Source organism: Lactuca saligna, chromosome 2 (genome assembly GCF_052625555.1).
Source record: "Lactuca saligna cultivar CGN05327 chromosome 2, ASM5262555v1, whole genome shotgun sequence".
In the NCBI taxonomy this organism is placed as follows: domain Eukaryota; kingdom Viridiplantae; phylum Streptophyta; class Magnoliopsida; order Asterales; family Asteraceae; genus Lactuca; species Lactuca saligna.
In genome coordinates this window covers 167040350-167062268 of record NC_136418.1, presented here as the reverse complement: position 1 = coordinate 167062268, position 21919 = coordinate 167040350, and the positions used below count along the sequence as shown (strand labels likewise).

General features: G+C 31.8%; 2 protein-coding genes across 6 annotated transcripts; one reads left to right on the top strand and one right to left on the bottom strand.

Moving 5' to 3' along the window:
• Positions 1–5228: 5228 nt before the first annotated feature.
• Positions 5229–6892, bottom strand: LOC145029311 (uncharacterized). The gene is made up of 6 exons (XM_078977888.1): positions 6490–6892; positions 6199–6333; positions 5999–6077; positions 5843–5937; positions 5570–5737; positions 5229–5497 (listed from the first exon to the last, which is right to left on the bottom strand). Exons 1-6 carry the CDS (start codon positions 6851–6853, stop codon positions 5337–5339), a joined length of 1002 nt encoding a protein of 333 aa, XP_078834014.1. The 5' UTR covers positions 6854–6892; the 3' UTR covers positions 5229–5336.
• Positions 6893–13189: 6297 nt separating this feature from the next.
• PKDM7D (Transcription factor jumonji (jmj) family protein / zinc finger (C5HC2 type) family protein) lies at positions 13190–18883 on the top strand. Of its 5 annotated transcripts, none has more exons than XM_078981516.1 (13): positions 13196–13333; positions 14228–14316; positions 14450–14808; positions 14885–14956; positions 15065–15142; positions 15233–15724; positions 15823–16044; positions 16122–16283; positions 16383–16751; positions 16831–17767; positions 17920–18023; positions 18110–18307; positions 18387–18883. In XM_078981516.1, exons 3-13 carry the CDS (start codon positions 14518–14520, stop codon positions 18693–18695), a joined length of 3234 nt encoding a protein of 1077 aa, XP_078837642.1. In that variant the 5' UTR covers positions 13196–13333; positions 14228–14316; positions 14450–14517; the 3' UTR covers positions 18696–18883. The 5 variants fall into 5 exon arrangements, with proteins under 5 accessions (XP_078837640.1, XP_078837642.1, XP_078837641.1 ...); XM_078981515.1 differs by lacking the exon at positions 13196–13333 and adding an exon at positions 13421–13737; XM_078981517.1 differs by lacking the exon at positions 13196–13333 and adding an exon at positions 13768–14123.
• Positions 18884–21919: the final 3036 nt, after the last annotated feature.

Here is a 21919-nt window from a genome sequence, read left to right as displayed (position 1 = left end):
GTTGATAAATGTGTGCTTGGTGGGTGAAGTCAACTGAATGATCATGAGAAAAGTCAAGTTATTGAAGATGGCGAGAGTGGTCATATGACAAGTCAACATGTATATGATGAGTGGTTAATCATGGGCTAAGTGAAATTCTTGATGAGGTTGAAAATGACATGGGATAAAAGACATTCTTAATAAAGGGACTCAAAATGGGATATATGATGTTAGTCGACATAAGGGTGATGAAAGTACAACTATTATTGTAGAACTTGGGCCAGGGTAATACATAAGATTTTGTCCCTAGGGTAGTCAAAATAGATGATGAAGAATTAATAATGTAATTAGAGTCGAGCTACACAATAGAAGAAACTACAAGTAAAGAGGGATACAAATTATATGTGATAACATTGTCACCGGTTGAGATGGTAATACTAATACAATTGTTTTATTTATTCAACTATTCTACATTTGTTACATTATTAACCTCGCATATCTTTATCAAAAACATGAATTAATGAGGATGGGGAACTACCAAATGAGGATAATGATGATGAAGGTGTCGCTTATAAGGGTGATGGTGATAACCAACTATATTAAGCTAATGTTGATGAGGGTCATGGTGATGAGGTAGTGAATGGAGATGATGATGATGAGGGTCATAAGAAACACCATTTATCCACCAAGACCATAGTTCCCATTTTCACATCTTGTATTTGCCTAATGGTAGGTTGAAATAACTTTAGAGCTCGATTAATGTATAGAACTGAATAATTTGATTTATTATCAAAGTGGAAATCATGTCTTGTTCGTTCCTTGTAGCATAAAACATGTGGATCAATAAATTTAGACACTTTTGAACAAGTTAGTATAAATGGTTGTTGGGGAAAGTTTTATTGAACCATTTATCCTTCAAAGAAAGACACTCATGAATGGAACTGTGTACATGTTCATAAATTGGAGTTATTTATGGTATACATTTTGTAACGCCCTGTTCCAAACGGACTCCTAGGTCAACATGGACTGTTAACCATTGACCACTGACTTGACTTGAATGTGGGATGTCTTGTACCTCCCTAGGGCATTTTGGTAATTTTAGTGATTATAGAGTGGACCAGTTATGGGTACAGGCGAGGTGGTTGGAGCTATATCTGGAGGTGTGGACAGTATCATTCCGAGCTACTAGCAAGGTGAGTTATCCTCACTATATCAATAGGGTCTAAGGCACCAAGGCCAACCCTTTTGTTGTTATCTTGGTTATAGTATGCTACATGTGGTTATGATCCGTTAGGATTCGTATGTTAGCGACCTAGTTAGGTTGGTGCTCTGGTTATGAGAGATTTCTATGATCAATAATCTATGAGATAGTTATATTTGATATTTGTACATGCCAGTATATGTTAGTTATGTGCACATGGTTATTTGCTTGATGTTTGGGGTTGAGGCGGTCCTGCTTTGTGCTAAAGGCCAACATACCTTACGAACGATCCGGATAGACTGTAGGCCGTATGGCGGTCCAGTCATACTGAAGGCTCGTGATAGATCCAGATAGACTGTAGGCCCTGTAGGGCGGTCCAGTCAGGCCGAAGGCCCATTATGCATGTTGTTGATTATCTGTTATTGATATGGTATTATTGGTGTGGTACGAGTATTTTAGGGGTAACCCACTAAGCTTTTGGGCTTACAGTTTCAGTTTATTGTTTTAGGTACTTTTAGAGATCATGGCAAGGCAAAGGCTTGATCGTACCGCTCCTCATCCATATGATTATATTTCTAGGACACTCTGATGATTAATAATTTTGAAAACATTTTGTAAAACACTATTTGATTTCATGGTTGAAAAAGTTTAAATTTGGCTTAAATTTTTTGGATGTTACGCCTTGGAGGGTTTCCATGACTTCCTAGTATGTTTACTTGTTTAGCATGTATTATATTTCCATGATTAATGTAGACCGTGTGGAGGTTGCTGCGACAATTAGCCAACACCATGTGGGGGTTCCAGTGGCGGCTAGTAACGACCACGTGGGGGTTTCCCGTGTTACTTGGGGAGGCTATGATTCTTTTGCCTTAGCCAGCAGTCCTCACTGCTGAGGCATATGTTTCCCTGATGCCTCTTGCTTTCTTTAATAATCTAATTTAGTATTTTGATAATAATAACAATTAAGGGAAACTTCTTTTACCATATTACACTGACCAGTCTTGGTAGAGGGTTGCTTTTGTTAAAGAAAATATAGAATTTTCTGGAAAGAACACTAATACACTGAAAACACTTAAACTACTGCTTTATAAAGTTATTTGACTAAATGACACTAAATACTTATGAACTCACCAGCATTTGTAAAAATGCTGATACTCGCTTTTCAAATAACTTGTATTCTCAGGTTAGCATTAGACAGGTACACCTCCGGAGCTGTTGATGAAGATAGCTTAGTATCACGCTGTATTTATGCCATTACTTGTATTACTTTAAAGTGTTGTAATGTAACCTTGTAGAACTATTACTATTAATGCAATGTTTTGTTGTACTTTGATTACTATAATGCATGTGTTGTGACACTTGACATGACGTCATCCACCCCAGAACGTTTCCGCCGTTCCGATTTTGGGGTGTGACAGATTGGTATCAGAGCATTGTTTATAGTGAGCTAAGTATATCCATTCATAAAAGATATACAGCCTATAAATACAAAAAGGGATAAAACACTCTGACCAAGAATTATACTTTAAAATATAACCATATTTTACCAAAGTATAAGACCTTGGAAGGTTTCCACGACATCCCTATATGTTTATATGCATGACTTATATGGTTTATGTAACTCTCATAGCTAATATGGATTATGTGGTTTGTGTGCGTATGCTCTGGGAAATTCACTAAGCTTCGTGCTTACAGTTTTGTTTATTGTTTCAGGTATTATCGATTTGGAAAAGAAGGGCTCAGATTGTTCGTAGTGCACACATCTATGATTTCCGCAACAAATGATTTTGAGACGAACTCTGATAAATGTTTTAATTAACAATGTTTTGTAATGTTTGAAATAAATGGTATAAATATTTTGGCTGTAATAAAAATAAAATTTTTACCCTTGATTTTTGAATCGTTACATATTTTAACTTATTTAAAAGATTACACTTACCAGGTTTTAACTATTTTTTAAATGTTTGATTAAAATTTAGTTCATTTTCACCATCCAGATCTTCATATTATAGGCATGCATAGTGTTATCTCAAGTTCTCTCCAAAATCTATCATGAAATTGACAATCATTAAAATATTGTATTATTCATATGCATATAGTAACCCATAGTAATTACGCACTTGACAACAACTTCCATGGTATAAAAGGACAACAAATTTAGGTCGTACAAATTCTTTTTAGATTATATCTAGAGCATTCATCGAAACAAAACCACACAAATTTTGGACGTGGAGTATGTTATAAACTATTAATATAAAAAATATAAAAAGTATAAAAATAGATAGTAAATGTGATATATTGGTAAAGAATTAAGGTATTCCTTAATTTTTATATACTTGACTTGCATCTCAATGTAAATTGTTATATAAACAAAATATTGTAATAACTAGAAAGTAAAAATACCTTATCACTTGAATTCCCAAACTAATGAAAATTTTCTCCAACCGGTCCTGAAGAAAGATGAATAAGAGAAATAAATGTTTAAAATACATAAGAATGATGAATTCGTGATATAATTAGCGAGTGACATTATGCTATATTTGAAATAGTTCAATAGATTGTTTCAGTAATATTTTACAACTTTAGAATGATGAAATTATTAATTCAACAGTGTTTGTACATTTTATAAGAATTTAAGAATCTAATATCTGAAATTAGATTTTTCATTTCTTATTTACATAGAATTTACATCCCCATCCCATTTATCTTAGTTATATATTTCATTTATCCTTCCTTATATATGAATTTTCTTTTAAAACAACATTCAACAAAAAGAAATTATATATAATCATAATTTAAACAACTAGATGCCTAGTTTTGATGAGCATTATATAAATTATTTGTGAGATTCGTGTACTACACAGCTTTATTAAAAATAAAAAGTTTAATATGAATATGTAAACATTAAACATTTTACAAAGTAATTGAAAAAAGAAAGTAAATCAATGAGTTTGTAACATTTAATGAATTTATTCTTAAATTAATAAAATGATAACCTTATATGAATAGAATAAAAACCTTCCATATATATAACCATAAATTATGGAAATTTAATGAAAGAATGAAAAACCTCAAAAAATAACAAGTGAAAAATAAGAAAAAAAAAAACCAAAAAAAGCATGTGGCAAAATGAATGAGAAGAAGACATGTGAAAATAAAAAAACATTTATATATTAGAGATGATATATAAATCGTACATTGATTTTGAGACAAAAATGGACCAAAGAGATAAATGAGACCAAAAAGAGAAAACAATCACAAATGCAAAAAAAAAAACTACCAAAAAGAAAACTTAAAAACAAAGGATAAAAAAAATTGAAATTTAAATGTATAAAAATAAAAGTTAAAAAATAATATTAAAGTAGTTAAATATTCAAATATGTAAAATTAATAATATAGATATTACTAAATAAAAATAAAAAATAGATGGTATTAAATTCAATTTAGACTTTTTATTAGGTTTAGTTAAATATGGAAAACAATATAGTTTTAAATTATCAAAAAATTTATTTTCAACATCATCTTCTTGATATTGTTTTAATAACATTTAGGCCCTCCAAAGGCTCGTGATGATCATGTTGGCAACATTGCATTGTGGTCATGCTGATTTGTGGTGTAGAGCACGATTGATTTGTGGTGTAGAGCACGATTGACTCTCTCTCTCATGTGAAGAGTATATCAACATGAATGTCGTGAGGTGTGGATATTAATTTTATTAAATACAGACAAGTGTTGCAATCTTAAATATATAGAAAGATGGTAGGAAAAAAATAGTATGAAGATATTTAATTTCTCTTATATCTATTATGGATATGCTTAACTTTTCCTTTTTCTCATTCAATAGACCATACATGAAGATCACATTTATAACATAGTAATAATTTTTCATACTAAATAACATTGACATACTACAAATTATCAAATGATGTGTAACCGTGTATTATATTCATATTCATTCAATCAATAACAAAAAAGCAATTCAAAATTGTAAGAAAGCAAACATCAACATGTTTGTCTTATTGATCTATTTTTATTGTATATGCCTACCTACATATCTCATATCTGATATCAATTTTAATTCCATCTTTTAGAATTAAATTCACTCAAAAAAATTATATGAATAATAAGAATGGTTAGCCTTGAAGTTTTTAAGAATCTATGCTTTTATTCTTGAAGATTCTCCAACTGCAATCTCCATTCTTGAGTACCAATCACCAATTCTTGTGTGTTCCACCATATCTTTACCTGCTTTTAAATATCGAACAGGCCTCAACACCCCAAACACTGATAAATCCGCCAAATTTGGCTTCAAACCCCCTAAATTAACAACCACTAAGTCAACATCTGAAATGGGAAAAGTCAAAAGTCCAATTTTGATGGAAAGCTGACCTAGAAAATCTCTGCCATCAAGTGCATTAACCCATGTTTCTGCTGATTCATACAAGGCTGCTCTTTCATCAGTAATGTTATACTTTTTCTTCAGTTTCTTGGACACAAAATACATAGCAGCAGCCCCTGCGTATTTCACTGTATATTTCTCAGAGAAGCTGAAGTTACCTGAAATTTATAATCATCATTGTCATGGCGAATGATTATATACTTTCTATTTGTATACATTCTCCACATATATGTCAACTACAAAAGAACACATATAGCTTTTACCATTGCTAGCAATATAATCAAAGGATTCTAGAGCCTCAGAAGTGTTGCGGTATATGTTTGGTGATAGCATATGCACCAAATGATCATCAACCCACCTGCATATAATTCTTGTTTCAGAACATTCTCTACTAATGAACATTGATATGAATTACAAACCTGCACCATTTCTTCTCTTCATCATCAGCTGATGAAGATTTTGCACGAATGATCTTGTTCCTCATCTGATCAATAATAGCTGCAAGAAAGAATCATTGTATCTTCAAAGGAGATAAATTACCTTACTGAAGGTAAAATAAGTCTTATATAGTTGAGATTAATATCCAACATAGTTTATTTAGGTTAAAGTAAGGAAATACCTGATGAATCCACCAATGGTTCACCATCCACCATCAATATGGGCACCTTCTTATACTCAGACCATTTGATTTCCTTCTTACTGAATGGATTCACCTCCACGACTTTGTATGGAACATCATAGTAATCCAAGAATGCTGATCGAGAAAGCATCATAAATACAAATACCTTAAGAATATTGAATCATTGATGATTGCATGTATTTGCCTATTATCATGGCTATAAAAGTAATTGTGATACTGATTGATATGTACAAGATTCTTGATTTGGAGAGCATGAGAATGAGACATTACCTTTAACCTTGTTACAGAAAGGGCAAGCTTCGAATTGGTAGAGTACAACGTCCTTCGGGACTAGATCAGGCTTAAGAAGTTCTTTGGCATAAGCCTTTTCTTCCACCAACAATGACGTGACGCCAAAAACGACAGAAGCGGCGGCAAGACCACCTAAAGACAGAAAAAACTTAGCAGTATCCGAGTAGACACCTCGAGATATGGATCTCATGGATGTTGAAAATGATCGCCGGGGAGAACCCACATTGATGCCGGCGTAAAAGGATGTGACCTGAAAGAGCCTTGTGTATCGTTGTTGTTCTGAAGATGCCAGAAGGACTCGAGATAAGGCAGTGGAAGCAACGAGAGTAGAAGCTCGCCTCATTTTTACCGATTAATGGAATTTTGGATTTGCCTCACGGCTACGCGATGGCCGACGGAGGAGATTGAACCGTCTGTGGGGTTTTAGAGCTCGCAATGCGATCATGAAAAAATTACATTTAAGTCCCTTTTACTTCCATTCTATAATAAAAGACCTTCCATCTTTTTCTCAATTATAAAATATGGTCAAAACTATTAAAGAAAACAGTTTTGAACAAAAACAAGACAACTATTAGACATATAATCTCTTTTTCTTATTATGGTATGAATTTTTTTGAACGGAAAGTGCATTAAAGACTAGCAAGAAACCAACAAAAGTTACAAATTCCAAACATTTAACGGAGAAATACACCATTTAAACCAACGCAGATAAATATAATTAGAACGCAACTTAATCCAGCTAGAAGCCACAAGTTGAATGTCATCTGCCGTCTTCAAGGAAGAGCGGCTATTCGTCCATCATATATCAACATGTGTTATTCATTTACACATGCTTTTCTTCCATCTTATATCCATTTTTGCCCACAATTGTCATTAAAAGGCTACAATATATATATATATATATATATATATATATATATATATATATATATATATATATATATATATATATTAGTTCATGTGTATGAATATTATCTTAAATTAAAAAGATCTAAAAGGTGTTTTCATGATTTATAAAAGTACAATGAAATAAGAACATGGTGAATTAACGTAGTTCACATAATTGAAGTGATCAACTAATCCATATGTGAATTTCTATTTAGGGTACAGAGGTACAAAAGGATCTATTTATAATAACAATTTGACCTAAACATTGGTTATATCAACCCCAAATGACATCAACTGAACAAACCATATGATCAGTGTACCGAAAACCTTGTCATCAAGCACCACATACATTAGCTCGCCTGCTCGAGCATCACATACCTTGTGTTCGCAACACCATAGATTGTATGAACATGGCTTATTATATGTCTATATAACGACAATGGGGTCAAATGGAAGATGTGACTCTATAATCCAATGTATAATAGCTTTATGTTATGTATAATAAATGAATTGTTAGGACTTAGACATATATTGATTCATTTGATGGATTAATAAATAAACAACGTTAATGAAATAGTAAAATCTAATAATAAACATAACACAATCATATATGGAAAGTAATTTTTAATTGATAACATATATATATATATATATATATATATATATATATATATATATATATATATATATATATATATATATATATATAATTGTTTCAGTGGTGAAAACATATTACCAATTCATGAAACACACATCGTATGGATAGTCTGAAACATTAATTTAAAAATCAAATTTAAAACCATTTAAGTATTTATTGCGAATCAAGTCCCATAAACATCAGATCAACCATCGAATAAGTTGTTTAAAATGTATTAGTGTATCACAATTTAATAGGTATTCTAAATCCCAAGTGTTCTTTAATCTCCCAAGTTTCTCCAATGAAATGTTACTAATATTAGTGCATGCCAAAATAGCACCCTCGTATGTCTTTAAACTTAATAAAATTCTTTAGCTCAAAGTTTGGAGAAAACATTATAGAAATGTAATACACTATTATAAGCATCATAACTCGTAAACAATAAAGATAACCCATAAAAGCATAAACATAAGAACTCATACATTGTTTATTAAATAAGAAATAGTGTAATATGTTTAATGAATGATATGGAACCAAAGTCCAAACCCCAAGTCAACTAACTACACATAGTCAATCTCCATACTTTGTCAAGTTTGCTTCTACACTTCATACAGCTTCAATGACTCGAGTTGATTATAATGGGTTGATTGGGTTCAAAATTTAAACTAAACATGAGATATCATCCTTGTAACATCATTGATTTGATTAAATTATTAATTAAGGGGGTCATTAATTCCAACATCAAATTCTAACTTGAGTTATTTTATATAATTTGAACGATAATCACTTAAACTAAACTCAAAATCATAAGAAAACATAATTTTTAGTTTGAATATGAATTTTTCATAAACGACTGATTTACCATTATTAGTAGGGATTATCATCACCATAACCATCAACCAGACAATTATCGTGTTGCCTTCCTTTTGTTAGCGACCTCACGTCATATCTACTCTCGAATCTATCTATTTTATCATCTGTTTCTTATCATATTCAAATCATGGTGGTGTTTGACAGAGATGCCGATTATCGGTGAAGGAAAAGGAGAGTAAGTGAAAGAAAATAGATGATAAGGAAACAAGTACCAAAAGAAGGGGGAAGATAGAGGTAGTGGTGGTACAATAATTTTTTCGTATGTTTAATAATTAAATTTAGTTAAAAAGTAATAGAAGTTACAAAAAAAAAAGAGCATAAGTCATTTTATATAACTTAGGGACAATTCGTGTAAGTTAAAAAAACATGGGACCATTTCCTATATATATATTTTTCAATATGGACAAATTTTGTTTTAAATATATAAATAACAAAAACAACTAAATTACATATTTAGTCCTTGTGGTTCACACTTATTTGCATTTTTAGTATAACTTTTGAATGACAAAATTACAAAAATGGTCCCTATGGTTTGCCAAAAGTCACAAAGTCAGTCCCTATTAATTTTTTTTTGATGTAAATGGTCCTTGTGGTTTGAAAAACTTGCACAGATGGTCCTTTTTACTAACGTCGTTAGTATTCAGCTGTTAGGGACTGAATTCGTAAGGGCATTTTCGTCTTTTCAAGTATAAAGGGACTGAATTTGTGACACTTGGTAAACCATAGGGACCATTTTTGTAATTCTTCTAAAAATAATTTAAACGAGTGGAGGAGGATTTGAACTTGGGACCTCCCCCTAATCCCAAACCAACCTATGCCTTATACCAATAAGCTGCAACAAAACTTGGTTTATAGTTCCGAAAAATAAATTACATTATGTAAAATCGCAAAAAAAAAATAAAAGATAAATAACAAAATATATTACATTTTTTTACATAATTTTTTTAAATAAAACAAATTGTACTTTTACGTATTGAAGAAAAAATAAAATTTTACAATTAGTTTATATGTTTTTTTACGTTTTTATTTTATGTAAAATAATTTTTTTACGTATTTAAAAAATACGGTTTTGTAAAATACGTTATTATGTTGTTATAATCTTATAGTATACTTTTACATTATGTTAACGTCTTTAATTGGTTTAAAGCAAAACTACAAGTATTTTTTTTACGTAAAAATATTAAGAATATGAAAACATAACGTAAAAAAAAATACTTGAATATTCACTTTAAATCAATTAAAGATGTTAAGATAACGTAAAAGTATATTTTATGATTTTAACGACGTAATAATGTATCATATGAAAATGTATTTTTTAAATACATAAAAAACATACTTCATGTAAAATAAATATATACAAAAAAAAGTTACACATTTTTTAGTAATATTTAAATACATAAAAAAACGTAATAACATATTATACAAAAACTTAATCTTAAAAATGTGTAATTTTCTTTTATATATATATATATATATATATATATATATATATATATATATATATATATATATATGTGTGTGTGTGTGTGAATTATGTTTTTTTATGTATTTAAAAAATACATTTTTATATAATATATTTTTACGTTATCTTAACATCTTTAGTTGATTTAAAGCGAATATTCAAGTATTTTTTTACGTTATGTTATCATGTTCTTAATATTTTTACGCAAAAAAATACTTGTAGTTTTGCTTTAAACCAATTAAAGACGTTAACGTAACATAAAAGTATAGTATAAGATTATAACAACATAATAGCGTATTGTACAAAAACATATTTTCAAATAAATAAAAAATAGTTTACGTAAAATAAAAACGTAAAAAAAATATAAACTAATTGTAAAATTTTATTTTTTCTTCAATACGGTAAAAGTACAATTTGTTTTATTAAAAAAAATTATGTAAAAAAAATTGTAATTTATTTTGTTATTTATCCTTTTTTGCGATTTTAAATAATATAATTTATTTTTCGGAATTATAAACCAAATTTGGATGCAGCTTATTGGTATAAGGCTTAGGTTGGTTTGGGATTAGGGGAAGAGGTCCCAAGTTCAAATCCTCCTCCACTCATTTAAATTATTTTTAGACGAATTACAAAAATGGTCCTTATGGTTTACCAAGTATCACAAATTCAGTCCCTTTATACTTAAAAAGACGAAAATGTCCTTACGAATTCAGTCCCTAACGGCTGAATACTAACGGCGTTAGTAAAAAGGGTCATCCGTGCAAGTTTTTCAAACCACAAGGACCATTTACATCAAAAAAAAAAAATTAATAAGGACTGACTTTGTGACTTTTGGCAAACCATAAGGACCATTTTTGTAATTTTGTCCTTTTGAATTTATGAAACGACCCCTTCTTATGGTTTTCAAAAAGTTACACTTGTAGCCCTGAAATTGTTACCGTCTAAAATGCTTTGTTTGGTATATGTGAAATTACAAAAACAGCCTTGTATTTTTTTTCTTTTAAGTTTCAAATTAAAGAACCACTACACCGTTGATCACCACCACCATCATTAATACCAACATCAACACATCACCCCACCACCAATCACTACCACCACCATCATTAATACCAACATCAATACATCACATCACCATCGCCACTATCCAATTGACGCCGGAAAGACGAGCCTATAAAACTCAACATTCGATAATTACTATGCCAACAATCACCACTATGACCACCTGTATCTTGTCGGAAAAATAAATCCACAAAATGTCATCGGAAAAACAGAAAACTCGGCTGGAAAAAAGAACCAAACTTATACATGATGAAACCAATGAGTTTAAACTCAGAATACACAATCAATTAAGAAACTCGACATTAATCAGCTCAGAAAACCAATTAAAACTAGAATTACACATTATAAGACATCCAAGTCCCACTCCTAGATTTTACCGTATGAGAAACTTTAGCTACTACAAGTTGTAGTGTTGTCTGAGTAGTGATGGGAGGAAAAAGAGACGAAGATAAAGGAGGAGTGCGACAATGGCTGAGTCGCAATGATGGAGGTAAAGATTGCATGCGACCTTCAGAGCATCCCCACCGTAAACACTTCCCATTCCCTCCCTCCAACCATTAAAATAAAAATAAGCAGAAAAAAACATCACACCACATCAACACTTAAATTCCATCAATATGACCTTTTTCTGACAACCGGGGCACCATTTCACTTCACGCCTCCTAAGCATGTTGATGTCGTTCACTCGTTCTCTGATGATCTACCATCTCAAAATGCCATAAACATTCCACTGCTCTTCTTTGAGCAATCACTACTTTGATTTTTGGTCCTAGACCGATACATGTGAAAAGAGAATTAAATGGGGGATATAGTTGTTTATTGACGACGACCTCCACAAGGAAGAGGGAAAATGATTAGAGACTTATGTATGCCCTATATATGACTCAACTTTCCAAAATTACTTACTTCCTATGGCAAACCAAATGAGTTATCAACAACTTTTATTTGGTAGAAAGCGATAGAGACCGGAGAAAGGGTGGAAGAGTGACCCAAACTTTTAGGTTGGAAGGAGAGCATTGAAGCCAGTATCCGATGTAGAATGAGGTGGAGTCCAACAAGTTGTTGTCGATGTTAGAGCTACCAAGAAGGGAAATGTATAGGTGACTGTGTGAACGGTCCGATGATTGAAAATATTTTTAAATTTTTTGTAATAGTATTTTACACGTTTGGTCCTTAAAATTATTAATATTATAAAAAAAACAAAAAGGATACAATGATAATTTACAGATATTTAATAGATAGTAAGTGACATAGTTAGTTTCAAAGATAATTGGTTAGAGAAAAATAATTAGTTTGGTTTTAGGTATACATTGATAATAGCTTACGATTCAAAAGAATGAAAGATTCAAGCCAATCGACCAGCTACGAAGACGATATGTGGTTGTCAAATGAGAGAGGAATGAGAGATGTTCATAAGCTTTCCGGCTCACTAGTAGGCGACGAGGATATTAAAAAAAAAAAGGCTCATTTAGATTGCAACTTTTGAAACGATAAGAAGAAGTGGTGTCAAAAATACAAAACTTAGACTAAAAACACATATCGGTGTGAACCAAAGGGACTAAAACTCTGATTTACTTTTGTATAAATTTAGGAGAAAACAATAATGTATTCTTAAAAAGAATTTAAGCACCATCTTAGAAAGACTCAAAATATTATATAATATAGCCCATGGTATTGCATGAGCCGTACACCTATTTAGGTTGTTGAAATACATCCGGATTTTGGAACTGCAAGTGTGTCTTCATCCTGACCGTCCAATCGAATTCAAGAGAAAAAAGGGGTAACAATAACAAAAGGAGTATTGTCTCATGCTTTTATTCAACAAAACTCACAACAAAGATCCAATTCCTCCCTCATTCGGGCATCAACCAATCTCACTCCGTCTTCATTATCACAACACACAGGTAAACCAAAAACTTCCCAAATAATAAAACATCAAACAGTAAATAAATATAAAAACAGAAGCAATTAAAAGAAGATTCCATTCAATTCAATTCAATCCAATTTCTCCCCAACTTCTCGCCTCACGCATGACTTTTCTTTCTTGATCAACGAACATATCCATGGTCCTCCACCCTCTACAAACACAATAATATTGTAATTAAAGATCTAATTAAACCAATGTTTTCCCTACAAAACTTTAAGTTGGTTGGACCAGTCTCCTTGTAAAAATATTTACTATTTTCCCTAAGAAAATAAAAATCCAAATCCAAATCCAAATCCGAACCCACCTCAAATTTTCCTACCAGATTCCTGTTCTTGATATCATCCAACAAAAACCGTGTTCTTATTAATCAATCCTATACAGGTATTCACTACCAGATTTGTACAGTTTTGGATCATCAAGATTTGTTGTGATGTTTATCTAGGGCTAGCCTATTATATTACTGTTTGTGTTTTTATTCATCCAGATGCTTGAATTTATATTGGGTATTGTTTTTTCTGCAACATGCAATCCTAATCTTGTGCTCATCTGGTTGTGTATCCAGGGTTTTTTCCCCTTCTTTTCTGATCCCCCTTTTTCTTGCACTTTTTAGGGATTTTGACCAGGTCAATCGCATATTGTTTTTATTGCAAGTGGGTTCTGAGTCAGTCCTGCTTTTGCTTTGTTTTTTTTATCAGTTATTGTTCTGTAAATCCTAAATTAATTGATTGATGTGTTCTGGGTAACTTTGACAATCTGGGTAAGGCCAGGTTAGACCAGATCTGTTGATTTTGTTCTCAATTTATCAACCTTTAAATCGATCATTCCTTTTTAAGTAAATTCTTAATCATCTGTAGTTTTATTTAATTCTTAGGTTTCATTGAAGTTTACATCCATATTTTAACATCTGGGTCTGAACTGCATTTGTCCAAGGACAACTGCATCTCTCTCTTTTGTTTTGGGGTAATCAATACTCATGTTCTTTGAACTTTTATATCATCTATGTATATGTATATATCAACCATGGATCAGATCCAATCCATGAGACTTTTTCTTTGTTACTAATTTCTCTATATGCTTGCAAATTATGATGCAGATAAACTGATAAAGTATTATTCATAAAATCAGAGAATCTTGAACAAGAACTTTTGAGAAAACAACTTCATGATGGGGACAGAACTCATCAGGCGTCATGTCAAAGAAGAAACCATGGATATTCCATCAATTCCACCAGGGTTTGAATCGATTACAGCCTTTTCTCTTAAAAGAGTTGAGGACAACAAAGTTTCTGTCCCCATGAGTGTTTCTGAACAACATCCAGTCAAGAACGAATCAGGTATCAAGCACAATGATGATGATGATGATGAAACGATTAAGAGGTCTGTTAGACCTAGACCTTGGATAAACTATGGGCGTTTTGATAGCAATTCAGGGGATGAGTCTGAATCTGAAAAGGTATGTCATCAAATATTGTTTTTTAATTAGTTACAGTGTCTGTATGACATTTCTTGACTTAATGGTATTAATGCAGAGCCAAACTTCAAGCAATCCGATCTCTAAAGGGGTTATTCGTGGATGTGAAAAGTGTAGCAACTGCCAAAAGGTTAATAACTTAACATAAAACATAATTTAATATTACACTTTGTACTTTGAAGTTTGAATTATTGTGTATACATATACTCAATTAAAAAAAATAAAACAATTTTATCAGGTTATTGCAAAATGGCGTCCAGAAGAAGCTCGAATCCCTGATCTTCTTGAAGCTCCTGTGTTTTACCCAAGTGAAGAGGTATCTACGAATACCATTCTGTTTTAATGACTTATTTCCTTTTTGGACTGAATGAAATGTCTGAATATAAATGATTAATTGGTTTATCAGGAGTTTGAAGATACTCTGAAGTACATTTCAAGCATAAGAGAAAAAGCTGAAGCATATGGAATTTGTCGAATAGTTCCACCTTCATCATGGAAGCCTCCATGTCCTCTTAAGGAAAAAACCGTATGGGAAAATTCAACTTTTGCTACTCGTATCCAAAGAGTTGATAAACTTCAAAACCGTGATTCATTGACCAAAATGTTGACTCCTAATTACCATAAGAAAGCGAAAAAAAGAAGATGTGTGAAAACAGAGTTTGACCAAAAGATTCACGGGTCAGACCCTGTTGACCCAATGGTTCCTGAACCTTGTTTTGGGTTCGAACCCGGTCCACGCTTCACACTTAATGAGTTTCAAAAGTATGCAGATGATTTCAAGACTCAGTATTTCAGAAGAAACGAAATGAATACAAATCAAGATTCGTGGGACCCATCTTTAGAAAACATCGAGGGTGAATACTGGCGTATGGTAGAACGACCTAGTAAAGAAATCGAGGTATCTATCTTACTAAAAACATTTTTTTTTTTATTTTATTTTGCATTTATCAACTTAAAATTTATGTTCTTTTTTGTTCATTTCTTGTGAAAATGTAGGTTCTTTATGGTGCTGACCTGGAAACGGGTACATTCGGTAGCGGGTTTCCAAAAGATCCGTGTCAAGTATCCGGGTCAGATGAAAAGTATGTTAGATCTGGATGGAACTTGAATAACTTTCCAAGGCTTCCTGGATCTTTACTTTCTTATGAAAGCAGTGATATATCTGGTGTTCTTGTCCCATGGTTGTACATTGGAATGTGCTTTTCATCATTCTGTTGGGTGAGTGGAAGATCTTGATTTACTTCTTTTTCTTGTTGTATCTTTCTTCACGAATATTAACATTAAAAAAAATACAGCATGTTGAAGATCATCATCTATATTCAATGAATTACATGCATTTTGGTGCTTCAAAGATGTGGTATGGTGTACCTGGAAAAGACGCCATTAAATTGGAAGCAGCCATGAAAAAGCATTTACCTAACCTTTTTGCAGAGCAACCTGATTTGCTTCACAAACTTGTAAGATTTGTAATTCAAGATTCTGATTCTTGAACAATGTTGTCAATTATGGAGATTATTATTAACTTTTTTTTTTTTTATTATCTATATTTAATTCAGGTGACACAACTTTCACCTTCCATATTAAAATCCGAAGGAGTTCCGGTTTTCCGATGTGTTCAAAATCCAGGAGAATTTATTTTGACTTTTCCACGAGCATATCATTCAGGATTCAACTGTGGGTTCAATTGTGCAGAAGCAGTCAATGTAGCCCCTGTTGACTGGTTGCCACATGGGCATAATGCCATTGAGCTTTATCGTGAACAGGCTCGAAAAACCTCAATTTCTCATGATAAATTGTTACTTGGAGCTGCAAGAGATGCTGTAAAAGCTCATTGGGAACTTAATCTACTTAGAAAGAACACACCTGATAACTTAAGATGGAAGGTTGTTTGTGGGAAAGATGGGATTCTATCCCAAACCCTAAAGGTACGTTCTTTATCTGTTAAGTCGTTCTTTATGTATTAAGTCAAAAACAAAACAACTCAATGTGTTTATTTTTCTCTAGGCACGTGTGGAAATTGAGCGTGTAAGGAGGGACTTTCTTTGCAACACTTCTCAAGCTTTAAAAATGGAGGCAACTTTTGATGCGACAAATGAGAGAGAATGCAGCATTTGCTATTTTGACTTGCATTTATCGGCTGCAGGTTGTCACAACTGTTCACCTGAAAAGTATTCATGTTTAAATCATGCAAAACAGTTTTGCTCGTGTGCTTGGGGTTCAAAGTTTTTTCTTCTTCGTTATGACATTAAAGATTTAACCATTTTGGTTGAGGCGTTAGAGGGAAAATTAAGTGCTATATACAGATGGGCAAAACTCGATCTTGGACTTTCTTTGACTTCATACGTATCTAAAGATACCTCACGACCCTTGGGGCTTAATGGGCCCAATGACAAAGAGGTGAAAGAGCAAAAAGGGCAAGAGAAGGTCCAAGAAATCTTGAATAAGCCCAATGAGAATGTTATTCTGGTTAGTGATGATGAAGGTGACAATAAACCGGTTCGAACCGATTCGGTTTCAGGGTGCACCGGGGGTGAAGCTCAAGTGAAAAAAGAAGCCATCGAGTCACACCCGGAAAACCTTTCTTGCCATAGAGTTTTGTCAAAAGACACGGGTCCCACTAAGGATCTTTCAAGTGTAAAAGAGTCTAGCAATGGGGAAAATACGGGTGTGTTATCGCAGCAAATACCGAAGTGTGGGAGTGGAGTACAAAATAAGGAGGACAAAATTGTAATTATTGGATTATACGCAAATACAAGGCCAGGAAACAACGTACAAAATGCTGCTTCTGGAAGTCCGTCATGCACTCAAACAAACCCCCGCCAAAAAGGGCCCCGCATGGCAAAAGTTGTTAGAAGGATAAATTGTCATGTGGAGCCTTTGGAATATGGCGAGGTCCAATCGGGAAAGTTTTGGTGCGATAGTCGTGCCATTTACCCTAAAGGTACATTACATTAATTACACTGACAGTCTCTCTGACTGTCAGTGTAAGAGTTTCAATTCCAATGTGGATGGTACCTGATTTACATCTCACATGATTGTTCCATGGAAGACATAAATTTGAATTTATTTATTTCTTTATTTTTTTTTGTGCAGGTTTTCGGAGTCGGGTTAAGTACATAAATGTTTTAAATCCTACGGATATGTGCTATTATGTTTCGGAAATTCTTGATGTGGGAAAGAATAGACCGTTATTTATGGTAATTAAAAATCTTTATGGCTATAAAAGGCGCCTATTTTGTATTTTGGTGGACGAGGTGATAAAAATGCACTTATATTCTCTCAGGTTTCATTGGAGAATAATCCAAATGAAGTATTTGTACATTTATCTGCAGCAAGATGTTGGGAAATGATTAGAGAGAGAGTTAACAACGAGATCTCAAAGCAACATAAGTCAAGAATATTAAATCTTCCACCTTTGCAGCCTCCCGGAAGTCTTGATGGCATGGAAATGTTTGGTTTTTCCTCGCCTTCCATCTTGCAGGTAAACTTGACATGACATGATATGATATGACATGATCTTGAATGCATCTTAACAGATTGATATGATGTGGTTTTGATAGGGTATACAGTCGATGGATAGGAATCGTGTATGCAAAGAGTATTGGGAATCGCGACCTTTTCTGTCTCAATCCCACAAGGAAGGTGAGAACTCATTAAAGATTCAGGAATTAAATATTCCTGATTGCAACAAAAACAGCGGTTTGACTACAGATTCTGATGATATTGTATCGGGTCTGTTTAAAAAGGCGAATTTAGAGGAGATAAATTCGTTCTTGAGTGTTTTGGGTAATGATGATTCGAGTGGTGATAAAGGAAAGAGAAAGTTAATGAGACTTTTAAATGAAGAGATTGGTAAACGATCTAGATGACAATTGGCAAAGATTTGTAAATTCTTTCATCTTTATAGTAGTTATTATACTGGGACTAGTAGAGTTTCGGGTTTAATTACCTTTTTTTTTTGGTAGGGTTTAATGTAGAGCTAAACTGGAAAATTGTTGAGAGACTTATTTGTTTTTGGGATTAACATTCATTTTAACAGATTCATTTCATAAGTTTCTATCATCATCTTATTATTCTCAACATGTTACATGAAGGCCTTCTTCTTGATTCCGTAACTCTTATCTAAACAAGTGAGAATCAGTAGTCACCTTTCAGAGTTATTAGAAAGCCAAATAATCAAAACTGTGGTCAAAATAAATATTTTAACACTTCATCCGAGGAAAAGTTTCCCATCAACTGAGACAATATCAAAATGTTCACAAATTAAAGCCACAACTTGAACGTTTTGAGATCAAGACATTAACAATTGGTAGTTGAGCCAAGATTTGATACCAGTAAAAACACATTGCTTGATGAATTTACTATTTTGACAAAATTTGCTTTTTATAACCCCAAAATAATTTTTTTTTTTTTTTTCTGACATTTTACATAAGTAACACCAAATTTACAATAGAGCCGTAAGACTATATGCTAGAGCATTCGCTTTTTATAACACCACCAAAAATATATTTAAAAACTAATTTTTTAATATACTGCAAACATTTCTTCCTATAATTCTTCGAGGTAAATTTCTTCGTGAAATTATTTATAATAAGGTGCCAATAGTACCCCTAATTGCCAATTGTACCCACTGACACTAATCAAATCAATTAGCGTTCCATCGAATCATTTTTTATTTTATTTTATTTTATTTTTTAATATTTTACTTATTGCATATTTGATCCACATATGATTTTTTGTCTTTTTTTATTATTAGATTTTAGTAATATTAATAAATATTATAATTATATACAGGGTTAGATATGTAATATTTAATTATTTAAGTCCATTAGATTCATCTATTCGTAACGTTTCAGTTGTCGATTCCAGGTTATTACTGTTTCTCTTGGTCACGGTCATAGTGAAGATTATTGGCATGATGATGCATTCAGATTTATACAAGCTTTATTAATACACCATGAAGAGTATGCAATGATCTATGGTGTATATTTTAACAGAATAAGTCACTTGTTGAATTTCTTTGGATTGAGTTATGCGGTGCATAAATATTGTTTGATTATATCAGACATTCCTATTTTCATTGTTTACAAATATGATGTTATCATTCATTACCTGAGCAAAGAATGTTTCAGTTTTCACTTTGGTATGACGCGTAGGACATTTCAAATCATGCATCTGTTGTGATTGTTCACGTACATGATAACCATTATGCGATTGTTGATTTATAAGAAGCGTATCCAGTATATATATTATTTTTTTTATATTGACATACATACAAATTGTAACATTCTAGTGGATGGAAACCATGTATAATGTTGGATTGAATGCTTTTCTTCGGCATAATACACATAAATGCACAATGCAATTATAACACTCAAACAATTAGTTAATATAGATGAAATTCTGCTTTTTTATTATTATTATTATTATTATTATTATTATTATTTGTAATTTTTTCTAATAATAATGATAATAATGAATAAATCAAATAATATTAAGAAAAAAACAAAAAGAAATATATATTAAAGACAAAAAAAAGATAATAATAAAAAAAAATTGATTTTTAGAGTGAGAATTTTGCAAATGAATAAACTAACAATAAGAAAAAACCCAAACAAAAAAATGACTTAGATAATGGGTGCTGGGACTATTTTTCAGCAAATATTGATGTCGCATACACCAACATGAAATTGATGGCCATTTTAACAAAAAGTAAAAAAAACATGGTTACTTTGTGAAAACTCTTTTTATTTTCCTCTTTAAAATACGTACTTCAAAGTTCAAATTAATGTAAAAACAAAACAAACCATTTTCATATTTTGCACTGGACCAGGCTTAAATTCGAAAAAGGACCCGAGAAAGAATGGGCTTTATATTTAAATATGTTGAAGGCTTGAAGCACACGACCACAGTCCACAAGGGGCGGCATTGGCAAGGTTTTGTTAATAACACAAATTTCATTAATTTTTAAAATATTTTGTTGATTAATTAATTCTTGAAATATTATTTAAACCAAGTTTGGAGGTGGCATGCATCACGAAACAAGATTTCCCAAACATGAATTGTTAAAATATGATCTTACAAGATAGTATACATCAAAATTCTAAAACAACTCAATTTATGTTTGTCAATCATTAAAACATTAATATGGACAAGTGTGACTAATTTTAAGAGAATAAATATTTGTTATTGCATCCGATCATTTGCACCATCAACATCCACAATGTTCATGTTTTTATGACGACAAACATGTGATGGTTTTCAGATACAAAACTTACTTTGAGACGCCACTTTAATCAAATAACTTCAGGTGGGTTTTTGTTTGATTAAAAAATGTACCGTGTAGTGTGTACTATCACATATATTTTGTTAAAATATTTTACGAGAAATGATGGAAATGGTCCCTTCAGTCTTGAACATGGCAAATACAGTTTTTCTTTCTATATTAACTTGGTATTTTTTGTGCATATTTTGAATAGAGTAGAAAGATGAGGGCTAAAATTTAGATTCTGAGCGTATAAGGACCGGAAGTGCATTGGTGTTGTTGAAAAAGGGTGTCGCAATGATGGAGGTAAAGAGTGTTATTTAGAATCATTAGATTACGAGTTTTGTATAATCATTACGAGTTTGTTTAGCATAATCATTAGGTTAAGTGTTTGTTTTGTATGATCAGTTGTTCTTTGAGAGAGTTTGAGTATTATTATAGTTTTTTGTTCTTTGTGATCTATACTTTTGCTCTTACAAACATATTTCAAGAGTTTCAATACATTATTATATTTTTGGACCACATAAATGTATATATCGTTATCATTCAACTCAAAGTTATTATGAGAATTATTTCAAATTATTGATCACCGATTTCATTAGTAAATGAAGATAAACATTTACCATGTTTATCTTATAAGTTGAGTTTCCGATTCGACTCAAGCTATCCTATATTTGTAATATCTCTCGCATTGAGTTTATATATATATATATATATATATATATATATATATAATCTTAATGAAAAACAAGAAAACACATACAAAAAATCTTTTATATATATATATATATATATATATATATATATATATATATATATATATATATA

Bases quoted from the DNA above. Each gene is read 5' to 3' on its own strand.
- LOC145029311 (XM_078977888.1), bottom strand. From the start codon at position 6,853: ATGAGGCGAGCTTCTACTCTCGTTGCTTCCACTGCCTTATCTCGAGTC. The intron at 6,334-6,489 runs GTAATGTCTCAT...TTTCTCGATCAG, and splicing joins TTTCTGTAACAAGGTTAAAG to CATTCTTGGATTACTATGAT. The intron at 6,078-6,198 runs GTATTTCCTTAC...TCTTTCTTGCAG, and splicing joins ACCATTGGTGGATTCATCAG to CTATTATTGATCAGATGAGG.
- PKDM7D (XM_078981514.1), top strand. From the start codon at position 14,518: ATGATGGGGACAGAACTCATCAGGCGTCATGTCAAAGAAGAAACCATG. The intron at 16,752-16,830 runs GTACGTTCTTTA...ATTTTTCTCTAG, and splicing joins TTCTATCCCAAACCCTAAAG to GCACGTGTGGAAATTGAGCG. The intron at 18,308-18,386 runs GTAAACTTGACA...TGGTTTTGATAG, and splicing joins CCTCGCCTTCCATCTTGCAG to GGTATACAGTCGATGGATAG.